Source organism: Argiope bruennichi, chromosome 8, assembly GCF_947563725.1.
Source record: "Argiope bruennichi chromosome 8, qqArgBrue1.1, whole genome shotgun sequence".
NCBI lineage: Eukaryota > Metazoa > Arthropoda > Arachnida > Araneae > Araneidae > Argiope > Argiope bruennichi.
Genome location: NC_079158.1, coordinates 81,869,416 through 81,888,556, shown reverse-complemented (window position 1 = coordinate 81,888,556; position 19,141 = coordinate 81,869,416). Strand labels below are relative to the sequence as shown.

General features: G+C 28.3%; 1 protein-coding gene across 4 annotated transcripts in view; it reads right to left on the bottom strand.

Annotated features, from left to right (window-relative positions):
- Positions 1-19,141, bottom strand: part of LOC129981768 (cell adhesion molecule Dscam2-like) — a 519,426-nt gene that overhangs the window by 5,647 nt on the left and 494,638 nt on the right. Inside the window, exons 23-26 of one of the 4 annotated variants that reach the window (XM_056092759.1) lie at positions 18,521-18,605; positions 12,406-12,523; positions 10,120-10,230; positions 2,342-2,424 (exon numbers count right to left, since the gene is read on the bottom strand). In XM_056092759.1, the coding sequence (XP_055948734.1) occupies positions 2,342-2,424; positions 10,120-10,230; positions 12,406-12,523; positions 18,521-18,605 (397 nt within the window). Of the gene's footprint in view, positions 1-2,341; positions 2,473-10,119; positions 10,231-12,405; positions 12,524-18,520; positions 18,606-19,141 lie in introns of all 4 variants that reach the window. The other 3 variants (XM_056092758.1, XM_056092760.1, XM_056092761.1) reach the window with 3 other exon arrangements.

Below are 19,141 nucleotides of genomic sequence, written 5' to 3'. Positions count from 1 at the left end.
TGATAGCATTCACTTTCAAGTAATTTTCGTTCCCTTCGTCACTGGGGGGATACTTTGTATTGAATGCCTGTCATAAATCATATATACCTATCATAGATCATATATGCCTATCATAAATCATATATGTATCTATCATAAATCATATCAAATATCTGTAAACTAAAGGCTCCGTCGAGGCTATGTGTGACGTAATTGTCACGCCGCTCAACATCCGGGTAGTCAACCATCTAACTCTCCGACCCGCCCGAAGGCACACGGATTTAAACCATAAAACTGAATGACCGGACCGCCGCAACAGCAACATTGGCGGGAACTGTGGTTGAGCCCTAAGGGTCGTCGCCGGCCACGGTACAACCCTCCCCGAAGGAAGTACGTCCCGTCATCGATGGTAGGAGCCAGATCCCCCACCTATTAGTGTACCCTCCAGGGTGGCGAGATCCAACTACCATGCCGGAAGCATCTCATCCTCATTTCGAGGTGCCCCCCGGGGGGGTTCAACATCCGGGTATGACGCGCGAAGCTTCTAAAAAAGCTATTCTCTCCTCCTCTTTGGAAGCTCTCGCGCGCACTACCTTGGTGAAGTTCGTAGTAAACATCAAATGTTTAATTTCTTAAGTTAAATTGTAAATAAAATTATTTTTCTAAAACGTTGCAATAATTGGAGTCACAATAAATACACGCACCCTAATTACGACAACCTTAAAGGAAATCCATGAGAAAAAGTTTGAATAACCATCTTCATATCAGTTTCAATATTTTGAGTGCCATCTGTTACAGATGATTTATTTACATCAATCAATCAATCATGTGCGTGATCATAAGCATAATCTGAATTCTGTGAATGGGTACTTTGGGTGCACAAATGCTGATGAGTGAAGGACTAATATTGCGTACCGAAATTCGATTCATCCTTCTACAAATTTAGATAAATTTTACAAGAAATTCAAAAAAAGAAAAAGAAAAGAAAACTATTTATATGTATTCGCTTGAAAAATGCTGGAATTAAGAAATAATTTTCTGGAAATGTATTAACGTTTTAATGTTGAAAAATGTAAATTTTTTATAAGATTATAGCGTTATTTATATTAATTCGAATTTGCGAATAAAAAGAGACAAAACTAGTCTTACTAGATTTAAACTTCATTACAATTTTAATTAACACTTAACGTCAATTTCTTAACCATATATTTCCAACAATTGAAATGTAAATTCTGATATTCTAATAGTGACAGAGCAATAGATATGCGGACCCAGCAAATGCGGGAATTTAAGAAAATGAGCCGCCACACTATCGCTGCTATTTAATATTATTATTTCCATTTTTGAGACTTTTAACCACGCAGTTCGATAAGGGATCCAAGAAGCTCATATAATTTTGAAGGAGTAGATAAATTCAGTCCTGCGAAATAAGATAGTTCAGATGTCTATATTTGTCTAACATGTCGAACCGTATACTCACTCCCCTAAGACTGTAGGTCCTTGAAATTTTTTCAGTTCCGTCATTCTATAGTTCCATCACTGAACGAAAATCGTTGAAGTCAAGTGATACAGTTTTTACATCATAATTTCATGGTTCTATTCCAGCAAATATTCCTCATATATTTGTGTTTGGTATGCTTTAAATCTAATCCCACCGTGAAGGAATATGGTGATTTATAGTGATCCTTATTAGCACAAGATATTGTACGACATCTCCACGATGTTGTTCGATATTTTGAGCTCTGGCCAATATCGTAAAGATATTGCAACAATATTGGTGAGTATTTTGTGCTAATAGGAGTGTTGTAGGGAATTTTGAAAAGCAGATGATGTTTCAAAATCACTTCTTCATGTCACCCTCCTCAAAATTAACTGGTTCATCTTAAAATTTCTCTCACATATTTTCAAAACAGTACATTAATCTAGCTAATCAAATCAAACTAGAATGCTATATCCACTATAGTATATAACAATACATGGGTACCTTAGTAGCACATATATATTGTAGAATATTGTATGAATATTAAATAATATTCACAATATTGTATAATATTGTAGAACATTGATTCATAATATTGTATAATATTGTAGAATATTGATTCACAATATTGTATAATATTGTAGAATATTGATTCACAATATTGTAGAATATTGTAGAATATTAAATGATAAAATATGATATCACAAAATATTGTACAATATTATGGATCAAGCTGTGCTACTTGAGTGTTGTATAAGAATAACAATCAATCAAAATGAGAATATATCTCAAAAGTCGAGAAGATAACTATTTAAATATTATTTTCTTAAATCATGCAAAATTTCATTCTTATCCTGTTAATTACATAAAACAAAATCTTACTTTTTTCGCAGAACTCACGCAGGTCTCTGTCACACTCCGCTTCTGACATCTCGTGCGTTTCCAAATAAGAAGCTGGCACCTCCCTGTTGAATATATATGTAGTTTCACTTTCGCTTTCATCACCTGAATGGCTTAAGAATGACACTCGTCAGAAAATAATTCACATACAACTACAGTAAAATTTTGTCACTCAACTTAATTCGGAGTTCTTCGTTCGTTTGAGATACGATTTGTAATTTTGAGCGAATGAAGGATGTAAAGTTGTTTAATTTCTCTGTAATGATTGCTTAATAGGAAATACTTAATTTTGCTTAAATTTTTATCTTAATGCAGAGGAATTATAATGCCATTCCACCATTTTATTCATTTCAAAATATTTAAGAATAATAAATAAATCGTATTTTATCTTCTGCAAAATTATCCAGTATTTTGCTTTTAAATTTTATTCTTTCTTTCAGTACACAGTAGACAAAAGTGAATGTGCTAGAATTCTTTATATTAACATCTTGAGGTGAAAATTTTTTCTAGTATGTTTTCTCACAAGTTGTTTTGAATATATACAGGTATGTTTAAGCTTTTAGATAGCCAATATTGTAGACTGATAGTTAGATATTAATGAAATCGTTGAGATAGAATCTATATGGGATTTCAAAGAAAATATTTTGAATGCTACAAAACTATTCAGATTAAAAAAAAAAAAAAAAATCAATATTTTTCAGCACTTGAAAACATTCGAATTTATTGTTAAAGGAAATAGCGTGTTATCGCCGTGAAATATCGGATAGAACATCATAAAAGCTGTTAAATTTATTTTTATTTTATTGCATTATCATGAATTAAAGATAAGCAAACATACGAAATAATGTATTGTATTTTTAGCTTTTAATCTTCTATAAAATTGTAATATTCTTTGCTTTCTTGGTTTGTAAGATTCATATGAATAAGAATATTTTTATTCTTTAAATGGATTTCTTTGATATGTAGCTGGAATCTAAAGCATTCTTTTCCAAAACAGCATGGATTGAAGGAAATAAAGAACCTAACGGCCAGAAGACGAGGTATCTGCACATAGGAAAAAGAATAAAGTGGGAAGTTCGATTGAGAAGATTCGAATTCTTCGAAGAGGAATCGAACGAAAGAGAGTAATAGACGAAAGTACCTACCATAAACATAATCCAATTGTACAATATTATTTTATTGTGTATAATAAATTAGGTTAATATATAAAATAAAGTAGTTTATAACATAAAAAAGCAGATGTAGTATGTTATAAAATATTTTCGTAATAATAAAATAAAAAAGTAAATATAATTTTAAATTTTATATAAATTATGGAATATAAAAGTAAAATATATAAAGTAGATTGAACGTGTATGCTATATAATATAACTACGCATTGTGGAACAATTCAATGATAAGTATGAAAGATATTAGTTAAAAATTTTAAATATGTTTAGATGCTATAGATGCAAACAATTTTCATAGAAACTCAAAAGTAAAATGCTCGAAAATAAAAATAAAAATTATTATTTATATCTAATAATTTTTTCAGGTATTTCCTTTTGTAATAATCCTCATTTTGTATTTTCCATTTTCCCGCGTTTTGAATTGCACCTTATTAACTTTAATAAGCCTATAACGACTGAGTGTTTCCTTAAAATATTCTGAATTCTAACCAAGAAATATTTATAATTCCATAGGTTATACCATAAATATATTTTACTAGTCAATAATAGTCTATATATTTATACTATCGCCAGCAAAACTAATTTATATTAACTTTATGATGGATAGGTGTCAAATATTGCTATTTGATCCTATTGTATTCAGCTTCAAGTTAAAATAGAATGCAGTTTTATTTTCCTTTTGAATGCGATAAAAGAAAAAAATAGCTGTACGTCACATCAAATAAGGAATGTTTGAGAATGTGATTTGATAAAATCATGTATTGAGCATTGTAAGCACAGTGCAAGAAATGGGGAAAGGATTCTACAAAACTTGAATATCGTAATCGAACCGGAATTTTGCTTCATAATTTGAATACTTTCTTTCTTAGAATTTAAATACCAAAACATATGGGGTCTTTATAAGATGAGCTGAAACTTCGTTTAATGTACGGGAAATATGCTTGTTAAAAAGAGCTTAGTTCGAAATCTCATTACTTTGTTCATTATTTTGGTATTTATTACATAAGCTTATTTTAAACTTTTACGAATATATCAAATGTATTGAATGGTACAGGCACCATTAACTAAGATTTTCTAATACACATAAAGCAATGCACCCAGACTGATATGGTTCAAGAAATTCGAATTAAATAGGTTTATATTTTTCAAAAAATTACCACTTAAAATTCCAATATATCTTAATATCGAAATCTTTCAAAAATATATTTTCCATCAACAAATTAATTTGATATAATGCACAAGTTAAGAAATATTTCAATTTTACATCCAGAAAGAATATTTTTAACTTTGCCTCTGGTTTAAATACAATAAAACCTTTTAAAAATGAATTCATATTTTTAAATTAAAAATTTGCTATAATTTCTTAAAATATGATGATGGTGTTCAGTAAATAATTATACTATACGAAATATTCTATTTCATATAATTGTGCTACATTATTTAAGATATAAATGATTAATTCTTTTCAAATTTTTAATATTTATTTTTAAACAATACTACCCAATTTTTAATTTTAAAGAGTCCAGAAGCATTATGGTGCAAATGGCAAGAAAATTTAAATAGCGGGAAAACATCTACTTAGGCAAAATATTTAAAATAAAGGAAGTAAAATTTCTCAAACTGACATTATGAATATTATAAGATAATTCGTTCTCATTTTTAATGTTATTAGTAATTTTTCTTTCCTGCACAGTTGGTTTCCGGGTAAAAAAGATAATATTATAGATAACTCTAACAGATGCTGAATGAATATCAAATCATTGACCCCGACCTTGGCGGCAACTTGGCGAAAAAAAAAAAAGTGAAATTCAGAATATTCGAGAATCTTGGCAATAATTTTATTAGGAATCAAATTACAACGTTTGTTCTAGATAATTTGTTGCTCAGTAACGGAAGTTATATAACCCCGAAAGGCGGAGACAATAGTAGAGAAATTGAGAAGTTAAGCGAAGTCTCCCTTGGAGTGTTGCTATCCGGCAAATTCTCTCGGAATGTTTTGCAATATTACTGCTGTTTGTTACTAAACTGTTGCTTGTGTGCTTCACTTTACTGCAATTGTTATTTTGTGTATGCTTCGCCTGTGCTTTGTTATCTGCGTTACGTGTTTTTGTATAGAACATTGCATCATTTCCCCTTATTGAGCCTGTTGAACCTTTCACTGTACACCCATCGTAATTATTTGGTCTTTTTTTATACCGATATTAATTTTAGATGAACAACCGGTGTAAATTAATTATAAATGAACTCATTCATTGTAATTCTATTCATTCATTATCTAAGAGAAGGGCAATTAAAATATTGTGTTATACATTCTTTGATTTTGTTATCTTTCATAACATGAGGGCGAATTTTCAAAGTAACTTTTGCATCTTAATAATAATTATTGAACTTAAATACTAATAAACATTTATTTTAGATGCCAAAAAAGCAGCTTCCTACTAAAATATGTATTCCAAAAAGAGAGAGAAAAAAAAAGAACTTTATTTTTGTAGCTTTCATTTTTATGCTCTATATTTAGACTATAAGGCCTGTGAGTAAGGTCTGTGTCCGAAATCTGATTCTACCGAAGAAATGTCTAGAAAGAGGTTTTGGGACATCAAGGACAAACGTCTATTATTTGGTATGACGTGGAAATTTGGAGAAAGTATGTTAGCTTAGATGCCAATCTGACATCTGATCACGGTTCAAAATTATGAGATCCATTTCAAAATAGCCTTCACGTTTCTTCTAAAAAGTATGTAAATAAAACCAAACTGTGTAATATATTTGACTTTCAAGATCATAAAAATTATCGACATTATTTTCACTTGCCCTACTAATGATATCATCGTTAGTTGAAGTGATTCTGGTTTTTTACTACCGGTACAATTTTACTTCGTTTTTTTCACTGCTGAAACAGCTTGGAGGGATGAAAATGGCGGAAAATATAACATTTCTGAAACGTGGAGATTTAAATACGTATGGACTTAAAAAAATATGAAGGGATTAAAAGAACTTGCTGTAAGATCAAGGAAATGGTAGGAAAGGGCCGAATATTAATATATTCTTATTTTTGTGCTTTTTTAAAATAGACTTTTCTCAAAATATAAATGGAGAAAATATAATATCGTAATTAATAGCCCTCGATATATGATTATTGCAATCACAATACTTTTTTTAATTGCTGTAACCAAAGATAATTTAATTTCTTTAAGTTAGATTCTATTTAAATCTACAAATTTGAATTTTTTCTAAAAAAAGATTTCCTTTTCAATAATGATTATTAAAAGTCATTGTGACAAATTAATAATTTTGGATAAATTAAACAAAAATATTTTAAAGATAATTTAAAATGTCCTTATAAAATAACCAAGTTGGAAAGCATACATTTACCTCTAAAATTTGTCATGTTAATAATTAAGTAATGCTTTTTTGTTTCGCCATAACAGAAAAAATAGTTTTAAATTTACAAATACCTAAATGACTTCTCGGAATTATCATAACATTAATTTCAAAAATATTTATGAATGATCAAATTTTAAAAATTTATTTTAAAAGAGAATATTTTATTTAAAAAAATTCCTGTTATATTTAAATCTTTACATCATACACAAAAAATAAGCAATGTATTGGAAATTTAGAAAACAAAACTGAAAGACTTCTGTTAGTGAAATACCTTTTTAACCGTATACCGCGGTAAGTCAATTTGAATCAATGATATTTGCTACAAAATATAAGATCTTTTGATCTCGGAGTTTTCAATGGTTTTCGGGTCAAAATCTATTTCATTTTCCGTTTCTCAAAACTACTAGTTCCATCAAAATCTATTTTAACGTACTGTATATCATTGAAAGGTATGGACGTAATACCAACTTGTTTGAAATGTCAATTGCAAATCGATTATGGAGCATTTTGAGCCGAAAAAAAGTAAGAGTTGGAAAAATAGTTTTCATTTTGTTGTGGCCACGATCGATTTTTATGAAACATTCGGTTATGCTAGAAAATATAAACTATGTGCCACAAGACATTTTATTTCTGAATTTTTTTATCATACGAGAACATGATGTTTTTGTTAGGGGGTTTTGAAGCTCGAAATCGTGTAGGCAATGAGTATTGAAGCTCGCGGAGGCAATGAATAAAGCATAAATGGCAATTTTCATCATCATCTTTTAATTGTATATATATTTTTTACCTGCTTTTACCAGTATTGCATTATTATTGTATGCGATTCTTTGACAGCAGATGCGTTTTCAAAAGGTTGATGTAGAATTGTGACATCATAGCTATTATTTCATCTCCAAATCTGCCGAGCTCAAAAAATTTTTTTTACCGGCTAGAAAAACTGAAAATGAAAGTTTAAAAAAATTATCATTATATATATAGAGAGAGAGGGATAAATAGTCGATAGAGAAGTATCGTGATTGTTTCAAACCGATTTAAACTAATTAATGAATTAATTAAGACAAATAATGACTCAAAATAATGATGCTCTCACTTGATAATTCGGAATTTGCGATTGTAGATTTCAATTTAATTTTTCTCCAGTTTTATTACATTTTATTTAAAAATTACTTTAAAAAATATTATGAAATGGTAATAAATATATGTGAATAAAATATCTAAATTTTGAAAAAAACAACAAAAACAAACAAACAAATTTATATAATTTGAAATTTATAAAGTTAGTTAACTATCGTGATACTAATAAGAATTATATTTGATTAAAATAAACGACAAATTTTTGTATTATATATTTAAAACCAAGCGTCAAATTGCGTCTAACAGAATCCTTAGATGTACAAAGGACAAGATTTTTATTTTTCAAAGAAAGATGTACCATGGAATACTTAAAATGGCCAAATAATCATTTATAGAAAAGATAGTACTGGTTATTTCAGGATACTACCCCTTTTGCTTGATTTTACCCCGAAACAAGGTAATATGCTGTAAGCATTTTCTTAATACTTTGTTGAGTTGTAACCTTCGTCCAACTAAATGTATTTTCTTTCAGCTGCTTTTTCCACCTGCCATCTTGAACCTCAATATTTTATTTTATTTCGAAAATTGTTTATTTATTTTCAATCGGTTATTAATTCAATAATGCGGATTTTCCGAGAATGCTACGCCACTTAATTACACTGATAATCCAGGCCTATTGTGTTTCTAAATAAAATGCAAACCCTTCTTTCATTTCATCTTTATTTGTGAAGCCAATCCTTCGGGAGCTTTTTCAAAACCTAGCGAACTTTCGTATCTGAGAATAGAGAGTAATTGGAGCAACTGAAGATATAAATTTCAGGATTTAATGTTCTTTAGGAGAAAGAAAGAATGAATGTTTTATGCAATATTGAGGAATTTGCACAAAGGACTAAATGCCATCTCGATGTGCTTAAAAGCTAAATATTGGTGCCAAAAATAAAAGTGTAAAATGAATAGATTGAACCGTGGTTGCAAATTGATCAATGTCAGTCCTCATGGAATGATAAAATGTGTATTTTTTTAAATGAAGAAATAGATAAAGCTTTTGAAGTCCAATGCAAATGTGTTTCTGTCGGATAAATTATTAAAAAATTTAAATTTATATAATATGAAAAACAAAAGTTCTTGAATCTTAAAATGAAAGCAGTTGCTACTTCAATGACTAGCCATCCATGGCGGCATTCTAATTTTTACGGAGAACCATATCTAGAACTCTTTTTCTCACAAATTTAAGATTAACAAAGTTTGTTATCATATTATAAATCTCGTTTATGTTTTAAAGTAAAATAAATAAGACAAAGGTATCAGGCTTGCTTTTAAGTAATGTAAAATGTAAAAGTAATGTAAGTAATGTAAAATAATGTTGCTTTTAAGTAATGTAAAATATAAAAAAAATCTTAATCTTATTACATTTTGAAGAATTTTGTATTCTTCCGCCATATTTTCTTCTTTTTTTAAAAATAATTTAAGATTTAAAATTTTTATTCACTCGTTCGATTGTCAGTATTTTAACTGACAATAGAAGAAAATTAATATTTATGATATTTACTTTCAATTGAATTAATTAATATTTAATTCAATTGAAAGTTAATGATTTTACTATGCATTTATTAATTTTATAGCTTTTTCAAATCATGAGTTTACTATTTTCATGGCCTAGCGATTTTTAAATCATTTAATTAATTCAAATCTAGATTATTTCATGAAATTTATTGCGTGAGAACCATACTTGTAAATGTCATTTAGCATCTAACCTAGGGTTGTTTTACGTCATGCAGTGACATCACATTCGTTTTCCTCTAAAAGAAAGTACAGTGAACACAAAGATTGAATTGACTTGTTTCACCTATCGTTTTTCTATAAGTACAAGATATTGCAATCCCCACGTCTTTATCCAACATTCTGATTGCTGGCCAACGTCATGTGGATATCGTCACAAATGCTTTTGGGCATTTTAAACTAATAGGCTGGCATTAAACCATATTTAAAAATTTTCTTCAGTTGGATATTAGTTTAAAAGTAACAAAGGAATGAGAAATCATATTTCTAAAATTGTTTGACTACTAGATAGTATTTTTCTTCCGGTTCGATCTGCTAGTATTTCTTCAATGCACTTCACATTCATGCACTTACAAACGCAAAATAGTTTTCACGATATCCAGGAGTACAGTCGAGTCATAATGAGCCTGGAAGTTCTGTCCGATTCTGAGAAACCCTATGACAGACGGAAGAAAAACGACTATCCTGTAGGAGAAGAAAGAGGCACGATTTAGGTATAATTTCGAATTATACCTGTCTTTTTTTCTATATAAATTTAACTTCAAAATTTGCTGATAAACTAACATGGCTTCCTTCTTATTGTTTGGATTAAAAGTTTGATTAGAAAAGTTTGTTTATAATGTGTAATTTGATTCCGGGTTTTGTGTGATCATAAAATATGCTAAATGATATCGGATATGAGTTAATTTAATAAATTAAATTTTATCTGATTTTATTCATATGTGTTTTCACACATGGCTTCTAAACATTATACAGGATACCATTGTATATTAATTTTTTATACAAAAAATACACATTATTAACTTTATTCTCTTGATTGAAAATTTCATTATTTATTGGTTTCAAAATGCTTAATTATTGGTTTAATTGCTATTAAATTTTTAACAAGAAGTCATTTCATATCAGTTTCTATTAACATATGAACGCTGGAAAACTTCACCAGGGAAATTTTAATGAAATTCTTCATGAGTTAACTGACCAATTAAGTAAGAGGCAGTGTTTTTGTATGAAGAGAAGTATCTACAGTCACATGGAACTCTATGATATATTGTATCCTATTGTTCATCCTTATGTTGATATAATCTATAACACATTTATTTTGCAAGTAAATAATACCTCCTTCGCCCTGTTCTTACGCAAACGCTACTTTCGCAAAGAAGAAACTATTTTACAAATGGAATGGCCCCCATACTCTCCTGCCCTTAATCCCACTCAGCATGTATAGGATGTTTCGTTCACTTACTGATTCCCAACATCCTCTCTAAATCCTACTAGGGCTTAGAACCATTTTAGATGATCAGTGGGTGCTGTTATCAATGGGACTCATTGATAATATCATGGGTAACATGAGAAATTGTTGAGATATCTCCTTGAGTGTAATTTGAGGTGATTTTCTTCACTAATGAGAAATTGCTTTCCATTTGATTTATATGCCCGAGTTCAGGACATTTTATGTTCTATTTGGCATCTTAAAAAGTAACTGCTATGTTTAACATTTGTGTTTTTAACATACGATAAATATTATTACCAAGTTTCGCCCGTTTTCTTGGATACTTTGAGTTATCATCCGTTTTTAATTTGTTATTTAACTCTTGCAAATCAAATTTATTACGATTTTATTTATTTAGTATTATTGTTCAAATAATTTTACATGCAATAATACAGAACATACAAAAATGTTTTGAATAAAAACAAATATTGTTTAAAAGTTTCAGGATCTCAACAGACTATTTTTTACAATACAATTCAATATTAAATTTTATATTTTTCATTTCGATTAAAGGCAAGTTAATTGACTGATGTGATGTGTGAAATAAAATTTATCTGATCAAATGAATTTATTAATAATTATAATATTTTGTTATATTATTAGCCTTCTTTAAAAGAATAATGCAAATATGAAATTCATTTTGACTATCTTTATTCGTTTCTTGTTATTATTCGTGATAGAAAACCGTTCCTGCAGTGATATTATTAATAATTGTTGATTTATTTTGAAATTGTTTAGGGGCTTAACTTATATTAAAAACTATTAAAATTTGGCTGGATATTATTCTGGTCATTAAATAATATTGATACGTTCTGAAACCGTATTCTATAGAATAAGTTTTAATTATATTAAGATAAAACATATGCAATATCAATTTTTTTGCTAATTTTTTACGTTTTTTTTTGAAATTTTTTTAATTTGATAAAACATATTTAAATTCTCCAAATATCTCATGGAATTGTAGCTTTGAAGCCACTTAAAGCAAATATTTAGAGCTTTTATTCACGTATCCCATATTCTTAGTTAATAAATTAATAAATAAATAATAAAATTTCCAAAGAGAAAGTGAAAAATTGACAGCAATTCTTTTATTGGTCATGGGTTAAATGAAACTAATACTTCCTTTTTTACATACCTTCAAAACTACAATAAAAACCCCTTATTTTAACTATTAACTTTTGAGAATGATTTTTGAAGTAATGAATGATATTATCGATATCACTTTGCAAAGCAAAATTTTATGACCACACTCCACTGATTTTTTTATTAGTTTGCAAATATACATGTCTAAAAAATACCTTATATTTAAGAAATACAGGGTTGTATAATTTATTGGATAAAAAACCATAGAATGCTGGCATCTTACTCACCCGTCAGAAGCCATACTTGACACTTTATAGCTGAGCCTGTGAGAGTTTCTGCTTTTGCTTGACCTTCGTTCCCTATGAGTTGGAGTACTGGTTCTAACTGCATGTACTGGGATGACACCTACAATTTGAAAGATTGATATGAATTCATCTATTAAAATTTATTAAATCTTTTAATAAAAAAGTTTGAAATTATGAATGTACATCAAAATGCTTCTTCTCTGACTCGGCTATGCAACAAAAAATCACATCTGAGATCTGTTTTTGCAGCGTTGACAAAACTAAATCTTTATAAGGATTGTGTCACATTTTGTGTATGTTAAAATGGGTTCTAATTATTGTGGAGCTTTTGACACAATTTTAATGTGAAATTGTGTTCTCAATATAATACATAGTGAGATTATATACTTTGTGCTTGCCTAATATTAACTAAAGCGAGATGTAGCATGTTACTTCCCATTCTTTTTTTTCCGAGCCTAAAACTCATTGCCTCTTCCAAGCACAAACCTGCGCTGTAATTTGTTAGTGTTATATAGAACTATTGCAAAAGGTTTTTGATATATGTTGTATTTGATTATCTCATGTAGCCTTTATCACATTTCATCTAGCTTTCTGCAGATTTATTACAAATAACATTTATCTTATGTTCAATGGTATTTTTTATATGATTTCAAGTTTTACAAGTGGATAACAAGTAATTTTGATATTTAATATTCATTCATTTTTTCAATTTAGTAATTAAATGTTTTAGCATATTTCTATAAGTTGAAAGGAAAATGTTATTTTAGAAATTCGAAAATAGAAGAGGTCACAAATTTTTCTTTTGGGCTTGGGAAGTTAAAGAAAACAGCTTTTTCTTCAAGTGTTATTGTTTATTTGTACAAAGTAACTACGGAATGGATGTATTTAGTAAAAGTAAAGAAAAAAATAGCCAGAATTCATATTTTACTTTTTTTCGCATGATAAATTTTCTTAGAAATTAATAAGCGGCTAATAATATAACCGATGTGATTAATATATGTAATATTTTTACAAATTTTTTTTTATTAAGAAATGGTAAATAATCGCAAATAAAACTCATGAAAATAAAATTTTTACGATTGGGCAAATTATTTTAAACATATGGTGAATTTATCAGAAATCTAATTATGAATCAAGAGTTCACAAACGAGTGAGTTATTTTTATATTATAAAATAATCATATACTTCATAGCAAAAACTGATATTATATTTACAAATTTCGAATGATAGTTTCGCTGTTCAGTTAATGCCATAGTGAAGAAGAGAGACTTACACATATATTACTCCAGATCAATGATCCATGATCTCGGCGAATATTTGCAACTTGACAACGGATTTAAGTTTTTGTAACAAAAAAAAATGATAGTACTGGAAAATGTTAAATGTGCTATATTTATTAGAAACTTATATTTGGATATTCTACTAGAAATATATTTGTATGTTCCTCAATATACTGTATAAATGGAGGTAACACTCTCAAGCGTCACTTTTTCTATGAAGTATTGTAGCTTTTTAACGGTTTTGTGAGTGCTCTTTAGCTGTTGCAGTTATTAAATTTTGATTTCTCCTGATATGTAATTTATTTCGCCAAATGTTGCTTTTGTAAACCGTTATGTTTTGCTACGCGTTTCATGCTTTCTGGCGTATAAAGCGTAGTTAACGATTGTTGAGTTTTTCTCCGGATGTTCAACGGGCGATTCTCTCAACAATATTGTTACGAAATTTTCGGGGTTCTTTTGGATAGGGGAAGTGATATGGTGTGGAGAACACTCAGTCAGCAGGCGACAGTAGAAAATAAAACAACGACGTTTATTTACACGAAGACACACAGGACAGCACAAAGACGACAACTATATACAGCACAGAAGACGATTTTCAGCCGAGACATGCAGCATACAACAGTATACACAGCAGCTCTACTCCGTCGCTGCACCGCTAGTCCCTGGAAGACGAGTTCTTCACCGTCGCTTCCGACTACTCTTCGACTCCACTGGTCCACGACTCAATTCACCGTCGGTCCACACCACCCCTCGGCAGCGGCAGGACTGCTTCCTTTTATAAGTCTTAGGAGGCGGGACTAGAAGCCTCTCAACCAATCAGGAACGTTCGTGACGTATCTCCTTTCCTACTGGACGGATCGGGAAAATTCTCGATGTTTCGAGTATAATCTATTTTTGCGCCAAAGTCGCCAAATTCGTCACCAAGCCGCCAAATGGTCGCCAAGTTTGTCGTTAAGCTCTGGAACCTCCTATGAAACCGATTATGCTCGGAAGCCGCCTCACAGGTTCGTAACAATATGATGGTTTCACTTAATAACGGTAGCAAAATAAAATGAGTGAAACTTCATTCCGAATTTGAAGCGTTTTTCTATTATACAGATTACATACTATAATAATTGAAATTAAAGTGAAATCTGAAAAAATGTTATTTTTAGTAATCTAAGCATACTCTCGTATCCTTAATTCAGGATTTTCAACGAAATGCCCTTTAGTGCTATAAAACAGACTATCTTAATTCCGTTACATTTTAAAGAAAAGTAACCCAATGATTTTCTTAGAAAATATGTAATTAGCGAAGGGAATAAAATTTCAGACTTTGTGGTGAATTTTCATTGAAGGAACTTTAAGAACAGTGGACTTTAAGTAAGGCAAAAGAATATTAATTTCGAAACATTTAAAAATTTAAACTGAAGGAAACGCGAAGAATAATAAAAATGTGTTGATAAGAATTAATTTACAAGGAATGAATATTATCCTTTGAAGTTTTGAAGATTAATTAATTTTTAGCAATGAAGGAAAAGGAATTTCCAAGCTTGACTCGAGAGAATGAAGTCACTAGAGGAATATTTTAAAACAAAAGGATTATTTTAATAAAGCCTGACGCAATAACTCATGTAAATAAAATTAAAACAGAGAAAATAAAAATAAGAAAACACTCTTTTCATCAGCAGTTATTTCAAAATATGGCATAGCTTTCACTTAACATCTAAATTTAAAAAGATGATATATTTAGGATAGAGAATAATTAGGATTTTTGAAAAAGCATGTGTCTTCATTTTATCATATTTAAATTGCATTTCCTGAAAAAGTATTTGAAAACGTATGTTGAAGATATTTTTGAAATTCATATTTTGAATTCTACGTTCTCAAGAGATTTAATTTAAATATTGAATTTAAATTTTGGGATTAAAGTTTTATATTTTTTATAATAAGCTAAAGTTTTAGTAAATTTTAAGGTTTTTTTTATAAGCGAATTTTTAAGATGTTTAGCAATATGGTTGACAAATGTATTTTATTGATTTCCACCAGTATGGAAAAGCTCCTAATTTATAAAAAAAATTTACATTTCATTCAATATTGTATCGTATTATGAATTTGAAATCAGTATGAACTAATATATAAATTAATATTTTGACTGCAATATAACTAAATCGACAATTCTATGAAATTAAATTCAATCTGCAATTAAAATTCAATCAAAATTAAATTCAATCTGCAATTCTATGAAACTAAATTATTGTAATAATTAATTTTTTTATCTCACTAAATATTAGAAATAATTGTATTATTTTATTTCTATTAGAAATACATATATTTATTTATATATTATAAGTAAAAAATGTAGTTGTAATAATATTACATTTTGTAGATTTTTAACATCAAAAGGGTTTTAGCAATCTGCATAAAATCTTTCGCCCGAAATCAAAATTAGTCTTTTGAGCTAAGCATTTCAATTGGTGATAGCAATCAAAATTATATGATAGAAGCCAAACCAATTTTATTTAAGTAACTTCCATACAGTTATTTAAAAAAAATTTCTAATATATTTTAATGATAAAATTACATCAAACGTTATTTTTAAGATTGATGCGATTTTATTTTGATGTTCTGCATATTTATGAATGTTATGTATATATAAAATTTTTCTAAAGATCATTTTCAATTGTAATTACATATTTCCAATAATAAAAATGGTTAAACGTATCAAATTATACAGTTAAAAATCCTTTACTTGAACACATGTTATAATGTCGATTGAAAGAAGAATTATGTCATTTATTTCAATTTGACAATTTTTTAGCTCCTTAGTTAACAAGTGTAAAGTTCGTATTCCAGCTTGATGTATCTTTATGTTCAATAGCAAGTTTTACAGTTATCATTATTGGTATCTAAATACAGTTTTATTTTGAAAACCCGAGTGTAAAATCGAAATGTGTGCATCTTGATTTCACCAGCGAATCAAGCTTAGTTAGAAATATAAAGATTAGTTAAGTGAGCCAACCTGATTTAGAAATATATAAGTACTGGTATAAAATTTGTCTTTTTTTCGGAAATCCAACTATTTTAAAAATATTGAAAAATAAAAATAGAAAAGTTATATTATATATAGTCTTTCCCGTATGCCTCAGAACATCAATGTGTGTAAGTTTCTTTTAATTTTGAAGTTTCATTTGTATTATATGATAATGTTAGTGCTTTTTTTCATCTTCAAATTTTTATAATTTTTATTTCATGAATCTTCGAAATATTTAAAATTGCTGGTTCAGTTGAATTTATTTGGATTAAATGACGACTAGTCTTACTCTTTTTTTACACTTTGGGCTTGCTGGTGTCAATACAGTTTATTTGAATTTTTATTAATATAACTGATTAATATTTGAATATCATTAATCGATGGTTGGGAAACATTTTAACGAATTCAATCGATTTAACATTCTAACAATACTTCTAACAATTCTACAATATTTTACAAGTGAGTGTTTAAAATTCAATAGACCGAGAGAGAGGGAGTTTCGGAAGTAAACAAGAGTCCAAATAATTAACTTTTATTGAAATGTAAGCAATCATTATATTCTTAGTTGGAAACTACAGTCGTACACTTTCACAATGAAAATGAAACATGATTTGAAATTTTACGTGTTAGAGTTATTATTTTTTTAAAGGTTCTTAGCATAGCTATATTTAAGTGCATATTTTTATAAATATTAGATGGATTGAAATATTTCTGGTTAAACTATTCAATCTTATTTAATTAGAATTTGTAAATTATTTAGACATTTTAAAATTATTAAAAAAACATTACTTATTCTCTAATTAAAAATTGATTAGAACTTTATTTTTATCTAGATTTTTTAATAGCTTCTAGTACTTTTGTTCTAAGATTGTCTTTTATTTGTTGTCAAAGTCGAGGCAATATAATTCCATCACTTAAATAAGTATTTATTTATTATTTTTTCTAATCTTCCAATCTTTTGTGTTGTGTTAATATTTAATCAATGGCAAGCCCATTATGTGCATTGTTTGTAGTTCAAATTTCGTGTCACTAAAATTAAGAGGATGATCTTCACAAGTCTCCGAATTTGTGAAGCATGCTTTGAATTACCCTATATACCATTAGCTATTGTAAAGATACTTAAATAATAAAATACTTTGATTTTCTTAAAAATACTAATTTTCCTTTTGATCGGAATGAAACAAATATTGACTTTTTTAATAGCTTCTAGTACTTTTGTCCTAAGATTGTCTTTTATTTGTTGTCAAAGTCGAGGTAATATAATTCCATCACTTAAATAAGTACTTATTTATTATTTTTTCTAATCTTCTAATCTTTTGTGTTGTGTTAATATTTAATCAATGGCAAGCCCATTATGTGCATTATTTGTAGTTCAAATTTCGTGTCACTAAAATTAAAAGGATGATCTTCACAAGTCTCCGAATTTGTGAAGCATGCTTTGAATTACCCTATATACCATTAGCTATTGTAAAGATACTTAAATAATAATAATAATAAAAAATACTTTGATTTTCCTAAAAATACTAGTTTTCCTTTTGATCGGAATGAAACAAATATTGACTTTTATTTATGGTATGATCAATCGTAACACCTGTATTTTTTTATTTTAGCAGCAAATACCTACTCTCATAATTCGTTTTTCGAAACATGAGTAACTATGATTATACCAACCTGTGTTTCGAAAACTGCAACTGAATGGAGCTTAAATTACCATTTGTTTACGGTACTATATGACTTCACTGCAAAAAGATTACCTTAAAGCCCCTCTGCAAAATCAATCTTACAAGAAGGCTCAGAAACTTACGTGGTGCCTGATAGATGTTTGTACTTGAATGTAGTGGCATGTTAGAATTCTCCATTATGTGGGAATATGTGTCTTCATCATCATGCTGGAAAATAAGATTTATAAATTTATGAGGCTATCACAATATTTTTAATAAAATGTCAAGTGCATATTACTTAGTATTAACTTTATAAATCAAATGAAAAAAAATTAGTAAAAAGATACGAAAATTTAAAAAAATTAATTTTTAACGTGTTTTATAAGACAAATATTTTTATAATTAAAGGCTAGCAAATTGAAAAGTGAAGTAATAAGTTTTATGGATAATATGAAAAAAGTAATATTTAAATTTATTGCTGATTAGATTCTTGATGCATGTTCGATTTGTTAAAAATATTTGAGTAATTTTTTTCATAAAATAGAATAGTTAGAAGAGTATTAAAATAGCACATTATTGTGTAAAAAAAATCTCTAAAAAAGTTTGTAAACAAAATATTGAATACAAATAAAAAAAAATTATTTACTTCTTTTTTGAAAATTTCAAAGGAAATATTTTTATTTCCTTTATAAATAAAAAGCAAAAATGTTACAAAAATGAAAGATATTTCATCTCTGTGAATTATTTTTCTCATACTTTTGATT